This window comes from Scyliorhinus canicula, chromosome 18 (assembly GCF_902713615.1).
Source record: "Scyliorhinus canicula chromosome 18, sScyCan1.1, whole genome shotgun sequence".
Classification (NCBI taxonomy): domain Eukaryota; kingdom Metazoa; phylum Chordata; class Chondrichthyes; order Carcharhiniformes; family Scyliorhinidae; genus Scyliorhinus; species Scyliorhinus canicula.
Window position 1 is genome coordinate 95,736,793 of NC_052163.1, and position 23,945 is coordinate 95,760,737.

General features: G+C 46.4%; 1 protein-coding gene across 3 annotated transcripts in view; it reads left to right on the forward strand.

Annotated features, from left to right (window-relative positions):
* Positions 1 to 23,945, forward strand: part of LOC119952956 (phospholipid-transporting ATPase ABCA1-like) — a 216,373-nt gene that overhangs the window by 190,679 nt on the left and 1,749 nt on the right. For all 3 annotated transcript variants that reach the window (XM_038776597.1, XM_038776599.1, XM_038776598.1), the window contains 9 exons: positions 5,119 to 5,248; positions 7,710 to 7,830; positions 9,952 to 10,014; positions 10,414 to 10,520; positions 14,960 to 15,101; positions 16,540 to 16,674; positions 17,334 to 17,437; positions 20,334 to 20,426; positions 22,593 to 22,836. In XM_038776597.1, the coding sequence (XP_038632525.1) occupies positions 5,119 to 5,248; positions 7,710 to 7,830; positions 9,952 to 10,014; positions 10,414 to 10,520; positions 14,960 to 15,101; positions 16,540 to 16,674; positions 17,334 to 17,437; positions 20,334 to 20,426; positions 22,593 to 22,836 (1,139 nt within the window). The remainder of the gene's footprint in view (positions 1 to 5,118; positions 5,249 to 7,709; positions 7,831 to 9,951; positions 10,015 to 10,413; positions 10,521 to 14,959; positions 15,102 to 16,539; positions 16,675 to 17,333; positions 17,438 to 20,333; positions 20,427 to 22,592; positions 22,837 to 23,945) is intronic.

A 23,945-nucleotide genomic window follows, 5' to 3' on the forward strand; every position in this document is an offset into this window, starting at 1 on the left:
GGAATTCTCCGGCACGGCGCAGGGCTGGGAGAATCCCGCCCATCATCTCCTCTAGCTGAAAACAAATTAATTCCCCAGGGACCCCCCTTGCCAAACACCAGGGCATTAACCCAAGCTTTTACGATGGTCAATTTCACTTCTGACTCCTAAAAGCTTTCTGGTCTTGAAAAACAAGATTCTTTTAAAATCATGACTACTGCAGACAAACACATTCTAACCCGTGTTTTTAAGCCTTAAAATGCCAAATGTTTATAATCTGATATATCAAAAATCCTGCATTTGTCACACGCTACAAAACAGGCCCCATGATTTAAATAATGGACTCTCCTTTATGGAGTAGAACATTCATTAAATGGCACAGAATGAAGCCATTCAACGCATCAAGCCTCTTTTGAAAGATCAATCCGGATTTCCTTCTTCAATAATTTATCCCGGGCCCTTTTGAAGGCATATCCATCACATTATCCTCATCACACCTCATCGTATAAAATATTTTTCTCATGTCACCTCTGTTGTTTTGCCAATCATCTTTAAATCTGTGCCCGCTGGTTTTCAATCCTTAGCCAGTTAGAAGCTATTTCTCTTATTTACTTTATCTAGATGCCTTCATGATTTTAAACATCTCTATCAGATCGCGACTTGACCTTCTCAGCTCTCAGGAGACCACTTACAGTAAAAATTTATTTATTAGAAAATGTTCATACTAATCAAAATGACCCGAAACAATCAAACAGAAATACACATTGGAGGGGGAAAACAAATAAGCAAAAACACACACAACCCCTAATTAACTTGACCACAAAAACTAACTTAAATCCTTTAATGATTATGGTGACAAACTCCTTAAAGAAGGAAATGAATGGCTGCCCTCTTCGGTAGAACCTCTCCACTGACCCCCTGGAGGTGTATTTGACCTTCTCCAAATGCAAGACTGACATGAGGTTACCCAGTCACACCAAAACACTGGGCTGAGTAAGAGACCTCCACCGAAACCCCTCCGGGCTATCAATGAGGCAAAGGCAAGGAAATCCACCTTCACACCAGACTGAAGCACCGCTGAATCTGACACCCCAAATATGGCCACCAGTGGACATGGATCCAAACTTACACAAAATATCTCTGACATGGTGTTGAAGAAAGAAGCCCAGAAGCATATCAACTTGGGACAGGACCAGAACATGTGTGCAAGTTGGCCGGCCCACGAGAACAGCGCTCACACTTATCCTCAACCCCAGGGGGAAAAAAACACTCATCCTGGCCCTGGATGTGCATTCTACACAAAACCTTGAATTGAATCAGACTTAGCCGAGCACACAAAGACGTGGAATTGACACTGAGGAGGGGTGAAAATAAGGTTACCTCTCGAATTGCTTATCTGTGTGGTCTACCGGGAAATCACCTGCCGTTTAAGTTGGTGAGCCAAAAGAGGACTGGCCTTCTCCCCGTATTCGGAAAATGTGCCCCATGAGCATCACAACTGGCTTACTGCCCTGTTAGTCGATAATAGTTCGAACCGTATATGCAGTTTTTTCCTACTTGCCAGCAGCTCTGGGGTAGGATAAAGCGAGTACCAGCAGTCCACCTCAAGAATCGAGTCCACCAGCCTCTGCCGCTCCACCCCCGCTGTCCTTACCAAATTGTGCTTCATAGGAGATCATTTCCCCTCATCCCCCACCCCCAACGACCATTTCAAAGGCTTCCCACAGCGTGGAAGGTGAGATTGTCTCAGTTTGGTTCAATTATATATAATCCTTTATGGCAGTAGACACGTGCTCACAAAATTTCTTATCTGCTAATAGTGTGTCTAACCTCCATGGTGGACATTGGGTGGGGCCAGACTCTAGCTCCAAATCAACCAAATGTAGGGCATGGTACAAAATAACAATCGCCAAGTACTCCACCGCCACCACTGAAGGGAGGGGAGACCTATTTACAACCAAACAATCAGTCCGCGAATATATCTGATGAACATGCACTTGGTGCAAGACGTGGCAAGGATATACCCTCACCCCCATCTGTGTCCTGAAAGATGACAAAGCCCTGGCCACCCCCGATGGAGCAAGAGATCTAGGCTAGGAATGATCCAATCTAGGGTCCAAACACAGTTCAGGTCCCCACCTAAAATAAGCTGATGCAAGTCTAAATTGGGGAGGAAGGCCAGCAGGGTATTAATCAAATTCATATTGTCCCAGTTCGGGGGGTACATGTTAAGCATAACAACTGGGGTGCCTTCCGGGGAGCCACAGTGAATAACGTATCGACCGTTGGTGTCGTCCAAAATCCTAGAGGCAAAGAACTGAAGCATCTTATTAATTAAAAACGCTGCACCCCTGGCCCTACCATTGAAACCCTAAATAAAGACCTGCCCTACCCATCCCTCGCAGAGCCTAGTTTGGTCTCTGACCCGTAAATGGGTCTCTTGCAAAAACACCACATCGGAGTTTCCACTCTGTGAGCAAATGCCCTCGATCTTTTCACATGGCCATTCAAACCCAGGTGACGCTCCAGGTGACCAATCGAATTGTGGGTCTAAATCTTGTTCTTTCTAAAATCTGGTTCTTAGTATTGGACATGCTCCACCCAGGGCCAATGATAAAGGGGAACCGGTGGATGTACTGTACTTAGATTTTCAGAAGGCATTTGATAAAATGCCACATTAAAGGTTATTGCAGAAAATAAGAGCTCATGTTGTAGGGGGTAACATATTGACATGGACAGAAGATTGGCTGAAGAATAGGAAGCAGAGAGTAAGCATAAATTGTACTTTTTAGGTTGGCAAGATTTAACAAGTGATGTGCCACAGGATCAGTGCTGGAACCTTAACTGTTTACAATTTATATACATGACTTGGATGAAGGGATGATTGCCAAAATTTTGATGGTACAAAGGTAGGAAGGTACGTTGTGAAGAGGACATAAGGAAGCTCAAAAATAAATATATAGGTTAAGTGTATGGGTAAAGATTTGGCAAATGAGCATAATGTGGGACAGTGTGAAATGATCCATTTTGGCAGAACGACTAAAAAAGAAGCATATTACCTAACTGGTGAGAGATTGCAGAGCTCTGAGAGCAAGGAATTAGGAAAGCTAATAGAATGTTACCATTTATTGTGCGGGGAATAGAATACAAAAGGGAAGTTATGCTTCAGTTGTACAGGGCACCAGCACATTTGGAGTATTGTGCACAGTATTGGTCACCTTATTTACCAGACTAATACCTGTAATCAGTGTGTTGGCTTATGAGGAAAGGTTGGACAGGTTAGGATTGTATCCACTGGAGTTTAGAAGAGTAAGAGGCGACTTGACTGAAACATGTGAGATCCTAAGGGGTCTTGATGGGGTGGATGTGGAGAGGATGTTTCCTCTTGTGGGAGAATCTAGAACTAGTGGTCATTGTTTAAAAATAAAGGTCTGGATTCTCCGCCAGTGGGATGCTCCATTTTTATGGCAACCTGGGGGTTTCCCAATGGCATGGGGCAGCCCCACAATGGGAAACCCCATTGACCGGCCGGCGTAACGGAGAATCCCACCGGCGGAGTGAAAACAAAATGTGGCACAGCGGGGCGGAGAATCCAGCCCAAGGGGTCACCTATTCAAATCGGAGATGAGGCAAAAAGATTTCTGAGGGGCGTGAGTCTTTGGAACTCTTCCTGAAAGGATGGTGGAAGCAGAGTCTTTGCATATTTTTAAGACAGAGCTGGATAGATTCTTGGTAAGCACGTGGGGTGGTAGGTTGTCGGGGTAGACAGGATGCTGATTTGAGGTGACTATCAGATCAGCCGTGATCTTTTTAAATGGTGGAGCAGGCTAGAGGGGCTGAATGGCCTACCTCTTTTTTCCTTATTTGTATGTTCGTCAGCGAGTGATTTATGTAAGTTTAGCATAAACCTCCTTAATGTCTCTATATTTCAACCCCAAGATTCCCGTATACTTTATCCTGCTTTGTTAATCTGGCCTACCACCTGCAAACCTCATGTGTCTCTTGCACCCTGTTTAAAATTCTACCATGATTCTATAATTACATCAATGTGCTCTTCATTACAGGGAAGTAAAGACATTGGGCAGAATTTTACTGCCCCTCCCGCTGGGGGGGGCGCTCCTGATCTCACCAGTCAATGGTGTTTTAAACAACTGACCATATTTTCTGGCCCCACCCTTGCTACGTGAGGCCGCAAAATCCCACCCACTATTCTGTTTCTGCTGGTCTTCCACCATATCGAAGCTACTGTTTTTGTGGGATCAATACAGGAGTTTTGTTTTTCGCCTCTCCTCCTGAGAGTGCTGCACCCTAGGCAGCTGTCACCCTCTGCTACCTCACCCGGCCACTGTTTCTCATGTGCAAACTTTAATTGTGAGGGTTGTGATGTTCCTTGTATAGTCCTTCAAGATGGCTTAAAGTCGTAGTGTTGACAAAGAACATCAAGCTATGTATCCAAAACAAAGCTAGTTTATTTTACACTACTTCAAATGGTTCGCACACTTCACAAAGTAATAGCTAACAAAACAACAGTATTAAATCTATGCTACAGAAATCTATAATGTCTTTCTAGTACAACTAACACTCTTATCTCAACTTTTCACTAACCTTCTTCACAACCTTCTTCCAGAACCCCTAGAGACACATGCTTTTATAAGACTACTCTGTGGTGCCATCTAGTGTTGAGATACATGAGCACTATTTGTTAACCCTTTACACTCCTTACATTATACATATCATTACAAGGGTCTGCCCAAGTCCTCACAGCCCAAGCCCGGTTGAGCTTCGGCTAACATGCAGATGTACAGTGCACCCAGGGAGGTGCGAGGAGGGCAGACTCAGCTTGGTCACTGGAAAATTACCAGGAAACCTCTCTAAACCTGAGTGCCTGGGCCACTGAGGCCAATTGTAGCACCCATAATGTCTCCCCAGCTGAAATTCATTAACATACCACAATATCAAAGTAACCGGTTTGTTTTTAGTGGCTTATCATGGGCGTGACAATTGGAAAGCCTCAAGCAATGACTTTGTCCAAGTCAGCAGGGGAAGATTTTATTGCCAGTGGTACAGATTTGGTAAAGATGGCAATGTTTCTGTTGATTTGAAATTAAGAATCATCCACCCATGAATTTTGTGGTGCAGGGGAAAAGAAGTTCACGTCTCCGCTTTCCTGGGACTTGGTGGGGAAGAACATGTTTGCCATGGCCATCCAGGGAGTCATCTTCTTTCTGTTCACCATTCTGCTGCAGTACAAGTTCTTCATAAAAATAAGGTGAGGTGCTCTGCTTTTTTTTCTGCTTTTACTGCAGTGCCGCCTTTTCTTGCGTAAAGTGATTTATGATCAATACGTGACTGCGCATCCATTTTATAATGCTAGGCCCAGTCCTCTGCTACAGTGTATGTTGTAGAAGTGTGTTTCGTAAACTGTAACAATGGGTTAAACTTTAACCTTTCAACTCTTGGGTCAGGATTTTCATCCAGTCCTGATTGGTGAGGTGAAAGTCTCTTCTGCCAGCCAGTTGTGAGGATTCTATCTGATGTGAGTACGAACGATTTGAGTCCAATTCCTTATGAGCGTGGGCATACAATACAAAACTGTTCCTAATTCAGAAGGATTATTTGCATTGATTATGGTCCGATAACATTGTCTGTTGATTGTAGCTCACTTGCAGCATTACTGATGGCAAATTTACTGATAAAATATTTCTGCACAAGTTGCTGAGAACTAAATTTTACAAATTACAGCAATACAAAATACTTAAAGGGTTAGACAGGTTCAGTGCTCGTTAGGTGTTTCGCTTGGTTGGGAAGTCCAGAACCAGGAGCACAACTTCAAAATGAGGGCAAAGACACTTCGGACCGAGATGAAGAGAAATTCCTTTGCACAGAGGGTTATGAATCTTTGGAATTGTCTACCCCAGAGGGCTGTGGATGCTCAGTCATTGAGTATGTTTAAGGTAGGGCGGCATGTGGTTAGCACTACAGCCTACAGCGCTGAGGACCGTGGTTCGAATCCCGGCCCTGGGTCATTGTCCGTGTGGAGTTTGCACATTCTCCCCGTGTCTGCGTGGGTTTCACCCCCACAACCCAAAAGATGTGCAGGTTGGGTGGATTGGCAATGCTAAATTGTCCCTTTAAGAAGAATATGTTTAACGTAAAGATTGATAGATTTCTGATTAACAATAATGTAAACAGTTATGAGGATAGTGTCATGTGAGAGTACCTTTAAGAAATTAGTGTTTAAGAAATGTACCTTTAAGAAATGAGTGTTTATCAGAGCTGTCAGAGTGTGGGTGGAGCTGGGCTGTCTGTCAGCTTTTTACTTTTGTTTCAGGTTGTTTGCTGCAGGGCGTGTTTTAGTTTTGTTTTCAGTATTCGAGCTGAAGTCAGACAAAGCAGCTGTACTGCTGTTCTCTCTGTCATGAAAAGACTATCTCTTGATCATTTGGTGAATTCAGAATTATAAATGTTTTCAGTCATGACTTTAACCTGATGTGTTAAAGGTTATGTTTTTTGTAAGTCTTCTGGATGTTAAAAGGACAGTGTAAGCATTACTTAGTGTTGTACTCTTTGGGGGTTGTATTTGAATTAATGGTTGCTAAGATGTTCACTGTTTGTTTTAAAAAGGTTAACTTGAGTTCATAGAGTAAACATTGTTTTGCTTTAAAAAATACTTCTCCATTTCTGCTGTACCACACCTGTAGAGTGGGCCGTGTGCTCCCCATACCACAATCTATTAAAAGTTGTGGGTCAGGTGAACTCCATGATCCACTTTGGGGTTCTCTAAACCCTGGCCCATAACAATAGTGTATGGAAAGGGCATTGAAATGTCCGATCAGCCATGATCATAATGGCAGAGCGGATTTGATGGACTGAATGGCCTACCCCTGGTTCAATGTTCCTAACCACAGGTTTCAGAATGATGTTCGCTATTTATTTCAAGGATTTTCTTTCTCCCACGTTCTCTCCACCTCTTCCAAAGGTACAGACATTTGCTAGATCCAAATCTACTGCATCAGTTGACCTCTTCTGCCTTACATAAATTGCTGATCTTCCTGTGTGAGCCTTCTCAGTGCATCAACAGGCTCCCCCACACTATCCAGGCACCCTGCCAAATAACAGACCCACATTCCATCCCTTGTATCAGAGCTGGGTGTCTCACTCAAATACTCACAGTTCCCTTCAGTTGATAGTAAATGAATTGGGTCCGTTCATCGTTTTGATCAATTCTGGAAGTAAATGCATGTATGCAACATGGTGGAGTTGGGAGAGTCAAGGAATTATGACTTTGGATGCAATGAAATGGGGAATTACGTGTTGTGATTTGCACATGTTGTGTGACTAGGGAAAGATGAATTGTGTAAGATACATTGGCTTTGATCAGGGACCATGCACTAGTTTTGGTTTTAAAGCAAAGAATTTTTCTTAATCCAGAAGAGGACTCTGCTACCCGATGCCTCTGGAAAATCAGACCTGTCCTGGTTCCCAAATCAGCCATCAGTGGATCAAAAGGGGACTAGAGGCACTATCCAGTAGATAACCGCAGAGGGCGGGGCTGGGGGGACAGAATGCACAAAGCCAGTTTGATGTTGCATTCCCCAACCCAGAGGTCAACTTAAAATTACCTGTAACGTAATACAGTCAAAGATCTATATCCAAACTGCAAAAGATTTGACTGTACTTTGTGATTGTTTTTTTTAGCAAACATCTAACACACTGCTGTTACTCCACAGGCCTTTATCTTTAAAACTTCCACCATTGGAAACAGAAGATGAGGATGTAACCAGAGAGAGACATAAGGTCATGTATGGTGGAGGCGAAGGTGACATTCTAGTCATCAAGGATCTCACCAAGGTAAGCAAGATTCCAGTTTGTGCTATCGATTCTGTGTTACGACTGGGTAATTGTGATCAGAACAGATTGATCATAGTGACTCAAAAAAACGAAGTGCAGCACTGAGCTTTCTCAGCTGGCAACCACATTTTCCCTCTGTGGTACGGAGTCTGACAGAGCAGTGAGTCTCTGGTTTGATTTTTGTTCTGTGCTGAGTTAACTGATCTCAGTTAGGACAATTTTTGACTGTTTTCTGAAAGCTCTGTCTATTCAGCTATTGTGTTAATGCCAGAATAATACATACATATCTAACGGTGAGTTATGTTGCTCATGTGATGCCCCGACACCTAATATTCAGCAAATAAGGGGTCAAACCTGTACAGACCAATTGTCTAATACTTGTAGTGATTATCCTCCTTGCTGGGTGGCTAGGGGAGGGAATAGGGAGGAATGTGGCTATGGAGGAGTTAAGTGGAATAAAGCGGAAAACCATCTACTGGTTGGAGTCAAACCTGCACAAAAGAAGATGGTCGTTGGGAGGTCAATCATCTCAGTCATAGGGAATCACTGCATAAATCCTTAGTCCTAGACCCAACCATCTTCAGTTGCATCATCAATGACTTTTCCTCCATCATAAGGTCAGAAGTGGGAATGTTCACTGGTGGTGAATGATCTTTGTGACTCCTCAGTTACTGACGCAGCCTGCGTCTATATGTAACAAGACCGAGATAACATTCAGGGCTTGGGCTGATCAGTGGCAAGTAATATTTGTGCCACACAAGTGTGAGGTAATGACCATTTACAATAAGAGAATCCAATCCTCCCTTGAACATTCAATGACATTACCATTGCTAATCCTCCACTCTGGGGCTGGTTTAGCACAGTAGGCTAAGCAACTGGCTTGCAATGCAGAACAATGCCAGCAGCACGGGTTCAATTCCTGTACCCGCCTCCCCGAACAGGCGCTGGAATGTGGCGACGAGGGGCTTTTCACAGTCACTTCATTGAAGCCTACTTGTGACAATAAGCGATTATTACTATCAACATCTCAAGGGTTACCATTGACCAGAAACTGAACTGGACTAGTCATATAAATACTGTGGCTACAAACGCAGGTTAGGAATCCTGTGGAGAGTAACTCACCCCCTGACTCTCCAAAACCTGCTCACCATCCATAAGGCACAAATCAGGCGTGTGATGGAATGCACATCTACTCCCCCTACTTGCATGAGTGCAGCGCCAACAACACAAGAAGCTCAACGCCATCCGGAACTAAGCAGCCTGCTTCATTGGCACTCGACCCACAAACATTCACTCCCTCCACCACTGACAAACAGTGGCAGCTGCATGGATCATCTACAGGATGCCCTGCAGGGACTGTCTGAGAGCTCCTTTGATTGCACCTTCCAAAACCCTGACGTCTACCACTTAGAAGGACAAGGGCAGCAGATACATGGGAACACCACAACCTGCAAGGTCCCCTCCAAACCACCCACCTTCCTGATTTGGAAATATATGAGCGTTCCTTCGCTGTCATTGAGTCAATATCCTCTAACTCCCTCTATAATAATATTAGTCACTTATTGCCGCAAGTAGGGTATAATAGCACTGTGTGTGTGTACCTACACCATATGGATTGCAACAACTGAAGAAGGCAGCTCACCACCACCACCTTCTCTAGGGCAATTGGGGATCTGCAATAAATTCTGGTCCAGCCAGCGATGCTCATATCCCTTGAAAGAATCAAAAGAAATCATGAGCTGGCTTCAAGGTGACAGTAATGGTAGTTTGAAACCAAGTCTGCAGCAAAACCAGGCCAAACTGTAACACTGGGCTGGATTGCTGAGCATAGACAAGGCAGCCTGGCTCACAAATTGGGTCGGGAAGGCTGGAGCACTGGATTTCAGGATACTTCCCACTCGGCTGTAGATAACCCAACAAACCTTAAGGACGAGGGACTCCAGCTAGACAAGCAATGGGTAGCTTACCCAGTACCCTGTGCTCTGCCGACCTGTGCGTAATCTCTCCAGATTTGTTTTGAGGGAGACAAACGCTAGAGTTAGATTTCTGTATGTCATACACCAAACACGCATTAAGCCACTGCCATTAGCTAACTATAAATCAATTAATTTGGTTTCTCAGGTTTACAGAAGAAAGAAGAAACCAGCTGTGGACCGATTGTGTGTGGGAATTCCCCCAGGGGAGGTGAGAGCCTGCGTGTGTGCATAATCATGGGCATTTGCAAATAGATTTTTCTATTTGACACACAGCTCTGTCAACATTGGATGTCGCATTTTCCTATCCAGTGACGCTTGCCGGAAAGTGGATTTGTGTAAACATTAAGTGAAGAGAGAATTATTTTCAGCTCCACTCTCGTTACTCGGTAGATTGGTCTCCAATGCATTGAGAATTGATGAAATTTCAAAGATGACCCAATGCCTGGGGGTCCCATCCATATCCAACAAGGAGCCAACATCTCTAGCAGAGATGGATAGATTAACATAGATTACCAAAACTGCTGTTCTCTGCCCTGCTCAGGTTAACTACTTTCTAGATATTGGCAAAACAAATCTCTCCTGAAGTTTCTGTAAATTTCCATTGCAGTGTTTTGGGCTTCTGGGCATCAACGGAGCTGGGAAAACGTCCACCTTTAAGATGCTCACGGGTGACACTGAGGTCAGCAGCGGCGAGGCCTTCCTCGATGGATATAGGTACAAATTCTTTTTTATATGGTATTATGTGATTCCTGAGAATTTAACTGCTAAACTAGGGGTGTCTAAACCACAGGAATTGGTGAAATCCAGTCCCACACCCTAGGAATTATAAGTATTATTCGCTAGTTTATCTTGTTTCAAGTTCATGGGCCTGGAGGTTTGGAGAGGTTTAACATTGTTGTCTCAAGGACAGCAGGTGGTGAGCATTGCTGCTTCACAGCAACAGGGACTTGGGTTCAATTCTGACCTTGGGTGACTGTCTGTGTGGACATGATGTGGAGATGCCGACGTTGGACTGGGGTGAGCACAGTAAGAAGTCTTACAACACCAGGTTAAATTCCAACAGGTTTGTTTCAATCACTAGCTTCCGGAGCACTGCTCCTTCCTCAGGTGAATGAAGAGGTATGTTCCAGAAACGTATATATAGACAAATTCAAAGATGCCAGACAATGCTTAGAATGCGAGCATTTGCAGGTAATTAAGTCTTTACAGATCCAGAGATAGGGGTAACCCCAGGTTAAAGAGGTGTGAATTGTCTCAAGCCAGGTCAGTTGGTAGGATTTCGCAAGCCCAGGTCAGATGGTGGGGGATGAATGTAATGCGGCATAAATTCCAGGTCTCGGTTGAGGCTGCACTCGTGTGCGGAATTTGGCTACGTGTTTCTGCTTGGCGATTCTGCGTTGTCGCGTGTCCTGAAGGCCGCCTTGGAGAATGCTTACCTGGAGATCAGAGGCTGAATGCCCTTGACTGCTGAAGTGTTCCCTGACTGGAAGGGAACATTACTGCCTGGTGATAGCCGCGCGATGTCCGTTCATTCGTTGCCGCAGCGTCTGCATGGTCTCGCCAATGTACCACGCTTCGGGACATCCTTTCCTGCAGCGTATAAGGTAGACAACATTGGCCGAATCGCACAAGTAGGTACCGCGTACCTGGTGGGTGGTGTTCTCACATGTAATGGTGGTATCCATGTCGATGATCCGGCACGTCTTGCACAGATTGCCATGGCAGGGTTGTGTGGTGTCGTGGTCGCTGTTCTGCAAACAATGGTTTGTTTGAGGTTGCACGGTTGTTTGAAGGCAAGTAGTGGGGGTGTGCGGTGTCCTTGGCAAGATGTTCATCTTCATCGATGACGTGTTGAAGGCTGCAAAGAAGATGTCGTAGTTTCTCCGCTCCGGGAAAGTATTGGATGATGAAGGGTACTCTGTCGGTTGTGACACGTGTTTGTCTTCTGAGGAGGTCAGTGCGGTTTTTTGCTGTGGCACGTTGGAAATGTCGATCGATGAGTGGAGCGCCATATTGTACGAACGGGATGCCTTGTCCAAAAATGTTATCCAAAATACCCCGAGCTCACCCGATTTGTTCTTACACTTGCTGCCGGCACCCTATACAGCAACTGGACCCAATCCGCAAACCCCTGCCCAAACTCGAACCGTCCATAACTTCCCACAAATATTCCCATTTTACCCGATCAAACGCTTTCTCTGCATCTATAGCGACCTCCATCTCCTCCCCCCCTCCTACCAATCAGCCATACCCCTTCTTGGGCAAGCCCACTGCTTGCATCCTGCAGCCCACCAGTCCGTTCCGGATGTCCACCATTGCCTACTCCCTCCTTATTGCACTTCAACTGCCCCACCCCCATCTGCAGTCTCCCCATCCGCACTCCCCTGAACAAAACAACAATCCTATCCCCCTACTAAAACTCTAACCACCTGATCGCCTCCTCCCCACTGCACTCCCCTGAACCAGCTAGCCTGGCAACCCCAGCTCATGGCTAAACAGCCCAACCCCCACTGATTTCTGCCCCCCCCCCACCGCTCGCACTCCACCATTGTGCAAAAAACAATAACACTATAAAGAAGAAAAAAAGGTGCACTCACCCTCCACCGTCCTCCAGCCTCCCACCAAAGCACCCCATGAAAGAGCTAAACAGCCAGTAAGGAAAGAAAAGTTCTCCCCAAGACAAAAGAACCCAGCACAACAAAACAAAGAAGTGGCAAGAAGAACCAACATCAGCTCACATTCCTCCAATGTTCAATGTCCTCCCTCTCTTCCAGTTCATTGTATTTCAAGAACTCCATTGTTCCTCTGGTGTTCTAAAGTAGTATTCGTGGCCGTTGTGGGTCACCCAAAGGTGATTGGATACAGCATCCCGAACTTAACACCTTCTTAAAGAGGGCAGCCTTGACCAGGTTGAATCCAGCTCTCCTCTTTTCCAGTTCCGCGCCCAGGTCCTGATGTATCCAAAGCTCGTTGCCTTCTGCCTCATCTGCCTGACCCACCACAAGATCTTCTCTTTGTCCAGAAACTGGTGTAGCCTCACCACCATTGCCCTCGGCGGCTGATTCGCCTGCAGTTTCTTCATAAGCGGCCTATGCGCCCAATTGAGCTCCAAAGGCCGGTCAAAGCCGCCCCCCATTAGCTTCTCCAACATTTGGCCACATAACAGCCTACGTCCGCTCTCTCGTTGACATCCGGTATCCCCACTATCCTCCGATTCTACCTCTGGGAGCAGTTCTTTCAATCCTCCACTTTCTCCTCGAGCCGCTTCTGAATCTCCCTCAGCATCCCAACTTGGACCGCCAATGAGGTAAGCTGCTCCTCGTGCTTACCCACTGCCTCCTCCACCTTCTGGATCACCTGGCTCTGGGTCTCCGGCCTTAGCTTCACACGGTCGATTCCTGCTTTCAGCGGGTCTACCACCTTCGCCAAGTCTTCCTGAGCCTCCCTCATCTGCTGACTGAACTTTTCATTAAGAAGGTCAACCAACTCTCTTTCAACCATTGAGTTGGTAAGGCCGGCCCTTTACCCTCTGCCAACCTCCCCTGCCAACGCACGAGTTGCCAAACGTGCGACCACTCACACCATGCCCGCCACCAGAAGTCCCCGGTTGTTGCAACTCAATGGGCTGAATGTCCTCCTTCTGTACTGTAGGGATTCTATGATTGATGGTAAGATCTATTATTTTAAGCAGATTAATGGAATGGATTTAATTTTTTTTATCATATATATCCTGTGTGACCCATGAAGACAAAAGGATATGCCCCTGCTAAATAATTAATACTAGCTCATAAAGTTACGAGCTCGGTTGGTGTTATAACTGAACAGGAAGATCCCAGAATGGATTCCTACCTCAAAAGACCGTAATGTTTACTTTTGTTTAGAAAACATGGAGGCACAGATTCACAGGGCTGCTAATTAGTTTTAACAACAAAAAAAAAGGGCGGGATTCTCCAACCCCGCGCCAGGTCGGAAATACGCTGGGGAGGGGTGGGGGGCCGCGCGAATCGCGCCATGCCGCCCCGACGCCAGGACGCGATTCTCCAAAGAGCGGAAATCGGCGCCATTGGGCCAGCGTGGTCGGTGCGACAGCGGCCGGGGGCCGATCTACGTGCCCCCCCCCCCCCCCGCGATTCTCTGGCCCAGTTGGGGCGAGTGGCCGTAAAAAGAAAAACCCCGAGTCCCGTCGGCACTCTATGTGTAAGAACCGACCTCTGAATTCTTCTCTATACCTTCCTCCAATCACCTTAAAATTATGTCCCCTCATGACGGCCATTTCCACCCTGGGGAAAAGTTTCTGGCTATCCATTCTATCCATGCCTCTCATCACCTTGTACACCTCTATCAAGTCACCTCTCTCCCTTCTTCGCTCCAGTGAGAAAAGCCCGAGCTCCCTCAATCTTTCTTTATAAGACATGCCCTCCAGTCCAGGCAGCATCCTGGTAAATCTCCAATGCACTCTCTCCAAAGCATCCACATCCTTCCTATAATGAGGCGACCAGAACTGGACACAATATTCCAAGTGTGGTCTAACCAGAGTTTTATAAAACTGCAGCAAAACCTCGCGGCTCTTAAACTCAATCCCCCTGCTAATGAAAGCCAACACACCATACGCCTTCTTAACAACCCTATCAACTTGGGTGGCAACTTTGAGGGATCTATGGACGTGGACCCCAAGATCCCTCTATACCTCCACACTTCCAAGAATCCTGCCTTTTACCCTGTATTCAGCATTCAAATTCGACCTTCCAAAATGAATCACTTCACATTTATCTAGGTTGAACTCCATCTGCCACTTCTCAGCCCAGCTCTGCAACCTGTCAATGTCCTGTTGTAACTTGTAACAGCCTTCGACACTATCTACAGCTCCACCAACCTTTGTGTCATCGGCAAACTTACTAACCCACCTTCCAAGTCCTCATCCAAGTCATTTATAAAAACCACAAAGAGCAGAGGTCCCAGAACAGATCCCTGCGGGACACCACTTGCCATCGATATCCAGGCAGAATACACAAAGTGTCTGGAGGCCAGGTTATTCCACCTCAGGGTGATGGTGTAAGGGTAGAAAAGCAGTGCAAGTGGATGAAATTGGGAATTATATGATGATTTTTAAATGCTTATTTTATTTCTTGCCCTAAATTTCTTTCCTCCCCTAGCATACTGTCTAACATCCAGGACGTGCACCAGAACATGGGATACTGCCCACAGTTTGATGCCATCAACAAGTTGTTGACAGGGAGGGAACATGTAGAGTTCTACTCACGGCTGCGTGGCATTCCTGAACATGAGGTTGCTAAAGTAAGTTGACTTTTACATAGTATGACTCAAAGCCATGTGGTTATCTTATATTGCGGAGCAGTAGAGCGACTGAGGCTAACCATAGTGTAAAGCTCCTTGTACATCGCCATCAACCCTTAACTAATATCATTGTTTCAAGACCTAAGTGTGCAACTGATATGAGGAGTGTGGGAGCAGTGGTTTCGTTTTACACTGGGATCACTGTGCTTATTTTTTCCCTTTTTTCCTTTTTCAATGCTACAATGGTTTTGTTCTTCAGAACTTTTCTGCCTCCTTAAGATCTTCCTTACACATTTTTCCTCTTCCCCGTTTCCTTCCTTGTTTAAAACCAAATTATTAACATTCCCTATCTGGAGTTTGTACATTCTCCCTATGTCGCCGTGGGTTTCCTCCGGGTGCTCCGGTTTCCTCACAAGGATGAGGATGTGCAGGTTAGGTGGCTTGGCCATGCTAAATTGCCCGCTAATGTCCAAAGATTAGGTAGGGTTACAGGGTTCTAGGGATAGGACGGGGGAGTGGGTCTAGGTAGGATGCTCTTTTGGAGGGTCAGTGCAGACCCGATGGGCCAAATGCCCTGCTGCACTGTCGGGATTCTATTACCTAAACCATTCCTCCCAAGCCAGGAACCGATCATATTTATTGCCTCCCTCATACTTCCCAACTGTAAACAATATGAAAACTTTTGAAACACAAGCCTGGCATTACTGGAGGAGACTGCACTCTTCATCTGGTGCCCTGCACTGGGGTGTTCAATTCTTCATCCGGTACCTTTTATCCGGAGCCCTGCACGTTGGGACTGGGCCCTCCACCCGGTGCCCTGCACGGTGGGACTGGGCCCTCCACCCGGTGCCCTGCATGGTGGGACTGGGCCCTCCACCCGGTGCCCTGCACGGTGGGACTGGGCCCTCCACCCGGTGCCCTGCATGGTGGGACTGGGCCCTCCACCCGGTGCCCTGCACGGTGGGACTGGGCCCTCCACCCGGTGCCCTGCACGGTGGGACTGGGCCCTCCACCCGGTGCCCTGCACGGTGGGACTGGGCCCTCCACCCGGTGCCCTGCACGGTGGGACTGGGCCCTCCACCCGGTGCCCTGCACGGTGGGACTGGGCCCTCCACCCGGTGCCCTGCACGGTGGGACTGGGCCCTCCACCCGGTGCTCTGCACATTGGGACTGGGCCCTCCACTCGGTGCCCTGCACGGTGGGACTGGGCCCTCCACCCGGTGCCCTGTACGGTGGGACTGGGCCCTCCACCCGGTGCCCTGCACGGTGGGACTGGGCTTTGTGGTGGGACTTGGCCCTCCACCCAGTGCCATGTACGGTGAGTTCAGTTCCACGAGCTGCACTTTCAAACAATGTCTTCACCACTGCTTGTTATGTTTTTTTTGATAGAGTGAAAATTTGCTTGCAGTTTCCCTTAAAACCTTGGGTTGTTTTGTAGGTCACTGAATGGGCCATGAAGAAGCTCGGACTGTCACGCTACGCAGACAGACCTTCTGGGACATACAGCGGTGGCAACAAGCGGAAATTGTCGACTGCCATCGCACTGATTGGATGCCCACCAATCATTTTCCTGGTTAGTAAGGAGTCATGTGATCCATGGGTAACAAAGGCAATGCTGAGAATTTTCTCCAATTTCCCTCACTCCATCTTACACTAACACCAGCAGAAATCCCACTTTGATGCATGCTTAAGATTTCTGCTGTACCTCCGTGGAAGTTATGGTCGTGAGTGGCAGAAACTCCAAAGAATTTCCAGACCATTTATGAATGGAATGAGGAAACTGCTCAGGGTTCAGAAAGTTTTAACAAAACGTGATTATAAATGTAACTAATGAGAATCAGTCCCGTGGCTCAGTTGGTAAAAAGTGATCCAGGGCCATCAAGACCCACACATATTCCAGGCTCAACTCTTGTCCTGCTCAGAATTTACTGATTTGAGCCAGGTTGTCAACCGGAGTGATCCAAATTGCACTAGAGAGGGGAAAGAAGGTCGGCCTGGCTGCCTGTCAAGGACTGGAAAGGCCATATAGCCGAGCAGAGGCCCTGGCGCCTCTGTGATTTCCTTATAGTTGGGCAGTCCACCGACACTCGCTGCCCAGTCACTTGAGCTGTGGGAGGATCCCACCAGACCGCAGAGCTGTTGCCAGTGAGAGAGTAACTTCAAGACAAGATGGAGAAAAGTGTGGGGGGAGAGAGATAGAGATATAAACTGATATTGTGTCTTCATTGACAGGATGAACCTACAACAGGAATGGACCCCAAGGCCAGGAGGTTCCTCTGGAATTGCATCCTGAGTGTGATCAAAGAAGGGCGATCGGTGGTACTCACCTCGCACAGGTTAGTGTGGACTAACTGCAGTTGGAGACAAAATGCATGTACTACCAGGCACACATGCAGCCTACCCTGAAATGAAAGATGCTTTGTCAGCTGCGGGCACTTCCTACCCACCCATTCCCAACTTGTCTGAAATGTTACTATGGGGAAGGGGAGGCGTCGGGTGGACTCGTTTCCCTTGGCATTATTGCTCCCCTTGTGGAGGGGATGGCGTAGTGATATCACCACTGGATGAGTAATTCATAGACCCACAGTAATATTCTGGGTACCCAGGTTTGAAATCCAACACTGCGGATGGGAAAACTTAAATTCAACTTAAAAACAGTCTGGAGTTTAAAAACCCAATGATGACCATGAAACCATCGACAATTGTCAGAAAAACCCTCTTGTTTACTAATATCCTTTTAGGTAAGGAAATCTCATATCCCTACCTGTTTGGCCTACAGATGACCCCAGACCCACAGCATTCTTAACTGCCCTCTGAAATGGCTCTAGCAAGACACTCAATTCGATTAGGGATGGGCAATAAATGCTGGCCAGCAATGTCCGTATCCCATGAGCAAATGTGCAAAAGTGGCCAATTAATGGCAGGGGCAAGGAGGATGCCATGCAGGATGCCTGACTGCTTTCGGTACTGGAGTTGCTGTTGGGCAAGAATGGGATGGGGGGAGAAACTTCTTGAGGCCCATCAGAGGCACCGCCCCCACCAAGGTCATCCAGCCCACCCTATACTTCTCCCCCTCGGTCTCTTGAAAACATGCCCCTTCCTTACCGTGATCCACCAACCCGGGTCTTTGGTGTGGCGGGACTGCATGTAGTCTCAGCAGTTGCCTGTGATCCCAGCTGGTGCCACCCGATTGGATGGTTGCTGGCCATTCAAATATGGGGAGGAGGTCTCTCCTTAAAATAAATATCACTGTTCCTAATGTTAAATGGCTGCAGGAGCAACCTTAAGGATCATGGACCGGTCCCCTTCCTCCCTGACCTGATGTTTTATCCAGATGGGTGGGGACCGCAGGACCCAGTAAAATCCAGGCCGCAGTATCCACATCAAATACTCTCAGGCCATGTACATAATAAAACTGCCCCAATAAATAGACTCTGGTCAGATATTCAACATAATAGGGAGAGAGGAGGTGTTCTGTGTAGAAAGAAGCAGGGCATGGTTAAATAATGCAGTGAATGAGTTTTCTGGGATTTTGCTTGAACATCTTAAAGATTGGGGAATATTTATAAAGAACGTTCCTCTGGGAGATTAAGGTGCAAGTTGCACTTCCTCTGTCACACCATATGAACTGTCTTTAATGTGTGGGTCAATACATAAAATTGCAAGATGAACTTGAGTCTGATCTCAACCCCACGCTAAAAAGCCCCATCCAGTGGCGTATACCACACCAGTCAGGCTACATGAGGTGTGATAAAGCTCCAGCCGAGATCGATCTGATAGATCTGTTCAAAGCTTTTAGTGGAATTTGTTTGACGCTGGAACAGAATAATAGAATTATAATAGAGTAGTAGAGAACAGAGCTCCCTTTCATTCCTCCCCTGAGTGAACCTCTGCCTGGATTTTAACATCAGACAGACAGCATTCTGCTGTACCTCCAGTGTGGTCTGACTCTACTTGGTTTCCAATTAGCAGCAGAGAGGGAAACAAAATCAATGAGGCTGGTCAGAACCTTGTTTCCCCCTCACCTTGCTCACAAATCCTTCGCCTGCCTCCCCCACTGTCCTAGCCCTGAATCCAAGTCTTCCCCTCGTTTCATGCCTTCTCTGAGTTCACATAATTCATGAGACCCACCTTGTGCTGCATTCCTGCTAAACACCCAACTTATCTTCGTCGTCCCCATTCTTGCTGACTTTATTAACCCTGACATACTGCCCCCCCCCCTTCAAAACTGCTGCACCCCAGCCACGTCTCAGATTGAATCCTGCTCAGAAACTCAACACCCTGTTAACATCACCCACCTCGCCTTCCCGTCTCAGCCCACCTGCAGCTGTAACCCTCATCCCAGCTTCCAAACTCCACTAATCCTGCGGCCTCCTGACTGACCTCCCATCCATTGCCCTAGATAATCTCCTTCAAAATGTTGCCAGTATCTGACTCGTGTCAAGTTCCACTCACCCACCACCACTGTCTGTGCTGACTTACATTGATTCCTAGTTCCCCAATGTCTCCAAGTAAAATAATTTGTATCCTCATGTTGAAATCTCTTTATGGTCTTGCCCATCCCTATCTCTAACCTCCTCCAGTTCTACAATCCATTAAGTTTTCTGCATCCCACTGACTAACTACTCTTCGTCCACTGCCCTGACACCACCATTAGTCACCGTGTCTTCAGTTGTTCTAAGCTCTGGAAATCCCTGCTTAAACTTCTCCGCCTCTATCACATCTCTCTTCCTTTTTGCCCTCTTTAAAACCCTTTAGTCAACCCTCCTAATGTTTGGCTCAATGTCAGCCATTGTCTGATTAGAATCCTGTGAAGCACCTTGGAATATTTTCCCCTGTTGAAGCTGCTGTGTCGATGCAGGTTACAGAGGCTGGGCAAGGTGGGATCGCGGCACAATGCCAAGCCTGGTTGGGTGAGGTGATTCCCGTCAGGCAGAAGGAGAGAGATTGAACAAAGTGGGACAATTGGAGAAAAATATGGATAAAAGGAAACTGAAAACTTAAAGTAGACTTTTTGTTCAGAAAGACATTGAATGTGGGGATCTCATTGATCCATCCAGCCACATCACAGCATAATCCAATCAACAATGTTGGCTCATTAAGAGCACAAGGGTTTTTATAGAGTGAGATAAATTGTGTCTGTTTTGGATGATCAATTAATCAAAATGTGCGGGTTTTTGAGTTGATTAAAGGATTGACAGTATGTGTGATCTTTTTTATTCCTCGAGATAGCATGGAGGAATGTGAGGCGCTGTGCACGAGGATGGCTATCATGGTGAATGGGCGATTCCGCTGCCTGGGCAGTGTGCAGCACCTGAAAAGCAGGTAACAACAAATCAAACTATGGTTCAAGCTACAATGCAAGCATGTATCACTTAACATGGTGTGTTTTTGACACGAGCAGAATATCAGGAGCTATATTAATATTCTCTTCCACAGGGATATTGCAACCTTTGGACAAGTCGAAGCTAATCCTTTTTAACTCCTGGAATAGTGGATTCTTCGGTAAATCACTATCAGAAGCAGCCACATGAGGCTGTTAACATCAGTGTATTGAAATCACCAGAGGCATCAAATAAACCATCCACTTTTCAAGCTTTATTAACCTTTCAGACTGTTGAGTGGAATATCAGTATAGTTGATTTATTTAAAGTTGTTGCCACGGTGATGTTGAGAAAACACTGATGCTATCTACAATAATAAACTGATGCTCTTGGCATTTGAATCACAATTACTGTGACATTGGTATTGGTTTCAGTGTCACTGTCCATTTGGTTATCTGGACTCCTTAAATGGAATAGTGCCACATCTCCTGTACAATTAGAAGGGTGAGATCAGTAGAAATTGTTTTTTAAAATGATGCTGATGGTGCTGGCTCCGACATGTCCATCCCACTTAATGCTAGCTTGCCTGAGTCGGTAGCACCTTGGCTCCTCTCTGCAGATGATTGTGGGTTCATATCACCCTCTAGCATCAAAGGAGCTTAAGGGGCGACCTGATAGACGTCTACAAAATTATGAGGGGCATAGACAGAACGGATAGTCAGAGACTTTTTCTCAGGGTAGAGGGGTCAATTACTAGGGGGCATAGGTTTAACGTGCAAGGGACAAGGTTTAGAGGAGATGTACGACGCAAGTTTCATACACAGAGAGTAGTGGGTGCCTGGAACTCGCTGCCGGAGGAGGTAATGGAAGCAGGGATGATATTGATGTTTAAGGGGCATCGTGACAAATACATGAATAGGATGGGAATAGAGGGATACGGACCCAGGAAGTGGAGAAGATTTTAGTTTAGATGGGCAGCATGGTCGGCGCAGGCTTACATAGATACATAGATAGATAGAATTTACAGTGCAGAAGGAGGCCATTCGGCCCATCGAGTCTGCACCGGCTCCCGGAAAGAATAACCTACCCAAGGTTAACACCTCCACCCTATCCCCATAACCCAGCAACCCCACCCAACACTAAGGGCAATTTTGGACACTAAGGGGAATTTATTATGGCCAATCCACCTAACCTGCACATCTTTGGACTTGGAGGGCCAAAGGGCCTGTTCCTGTGCTGTACTTTTCTTTGTTCTTTGTTAAATCTACACTGACTGCAGTGTAGCACTGGGGGAACGCAGAGTTCGCCAAATGGCGGCTTGCTTTGTCACCAGCAGAAACCACTTCAAAAGTAATTTGTTATATGGGAACTATGTTTAGGATGTTTTTCAAAGATAGAGTGCAGTAAGTAAATCAGGTTAAGTTCTCTTAAATATCCTATTGAACTATTGGCCAACCATGAACCTTTTTCAATTTTTCTAAACTTTGTTTTCCATGAGGATGTTTTCCTCCAAATATGTACTTTACTTTGCTCATAAGACCTGATGCCTCTGTAACCAAGAGGAGGATAAGTACCTACCCCAGCATGCCACGGCCAGTCTCTCTCCTCCTGGCCCCTCTCACCATGGCTCCTGCAAATAAGTGTCAGGAATTGGCCAGACATAATTTCTATTCCTATTACTTCATTATTTTTTCCCCCCCAGATGTTACAGCCTTTCCCCATCCCACGGAGCTGGGATTCGAAGCAGGTCTGGAAGGTGCAGCCTGCCTCGCCTCTGGCACGTGCTGTCGTGTGACCTGTTTGTTCTCTCTCTTTTCACATTCTATTTGTTATAGCTGAGCACATTATCAGGAGGGGTGGCAAGTGGAAGGAAGGATCAAAGCTGTGATGGAAGCCAAACTTCGAAATTCTTCACTTTGTCTGTATTTGGAAATTTTCTACAGTCAAACCAATTAATTGTTTTGGAGTCTCCTTTATGTAAATTGTGGCCTAATCGATATTACGACCTGAGAATTCCGACCTACATCTCTCTCGTGCGCTGACTGACTATTCCATCCTCTCTACTGAGTCTATAGCTCATGACTGTTGGTGTCACTGTTACATCATGATGTGCCTCACTGTCTCATTACCATAACGATTAACCCATTACGCTGTCCTTTGCCCCTAGGTTTGGAGACGGTTACACCATCATCCTGCGGATGGATAGTTCTACGCCTGACTGGTCTCCTATCGAAGAGTTCATGGTGACCACGTTCCCAGGCTGTGTATTGAAAGAAAAGCACCACAGCATGCTGCAATACCAGATACCAACTGGCTGCTGTTCCCTGGCCAAAATCTTCAGTGCCCTCACGACTAATAAAGAAAATCTGAAGATCGAGGACTATTCAGTGTCTCAAACCACGTTAGATCAAGTAAGATTCTGTGTGCTAGACACACAAGGGCAGGCACATTGCTGGCTGACATACTTGGGCACACTGCTGGCTCCCATGTTGATCCCTAGCCTGGGAAGGACAAGCCATGGATTTAATGTATATATGATTACCAGGGTCCACATGCCAATTTCTCTTGCTAAATATTTTAAAGATTTGATGTGTTCATTTAAGTAGTTTCCAGGACTGAGTTATTAGGTCATTTTAATGTTTGTACCAATTCCATTTATGTAGTGGGTGCACAGTCCTGGAGATTCAAGGCCACTTTCTGTTGACACCCATTGGATTGGATGGTCAGTGGAAATGACTTTATGAAATATTCCTCTGACCGCCCCAGCCTGTCCACCAGCTGCTGCTGGTAGGCTCGGAGCTGTTATAAAGCCAGGAGCTGTTCCCAATGTATTCCCCTCCCATCACTGCTTTGTGCCCCTCAATCCACCCTGTTACCACCCCCACAAGTTTGTTCTGCTGTCTTTCCTGGCCATTCCTACCACCTTCCACCCCTCTCGCCCATCCAGGCTATTCTGAACCCCATTCTCCACTAATCCCACCTGTTACTCTGCAGTTCATTGGCCTCGAGTTCCAGTGAGGGTGATTCGCCCGCACTTGGCCTTGTTTCAGTTTATGATGGAAAACCAGACTAACAATATGTGGCTGACAGGATGGGAGGGATTTTAAACTCTTTGAGAGGAGAATTGTTTTGAACAACACGAGATAGATGGCAGCAGTTGACTTTCTGCCTTTTCCCATTATCATGACATCAAGCTGGGCGGCATGGTAGCACAGTGATTAGCACTGTTGCTTCACAGCACCAGGGTCCAAGACTCGATTCCTGACTTGGGTCATTATCTGTGCAGAGTCTGCACGTTCTCCCTGTGTCTGCGTGGGTTTCCTCCGGGTGCTCCGGTTTCCGCCCACAAGTCCTGAAAGACGTGCTGTTGTGTAATTTGGACATTCTGAATTCGTCCTCTCTACCCGAACAGGCGCCGGAATGTGGCGACTAGGGGCCTTTCACAGCAACTTAATTGCAGGGAGCCTACTTGTGACAATAAAGATTATTATTATTATTATTATTATTATTATTATTATTA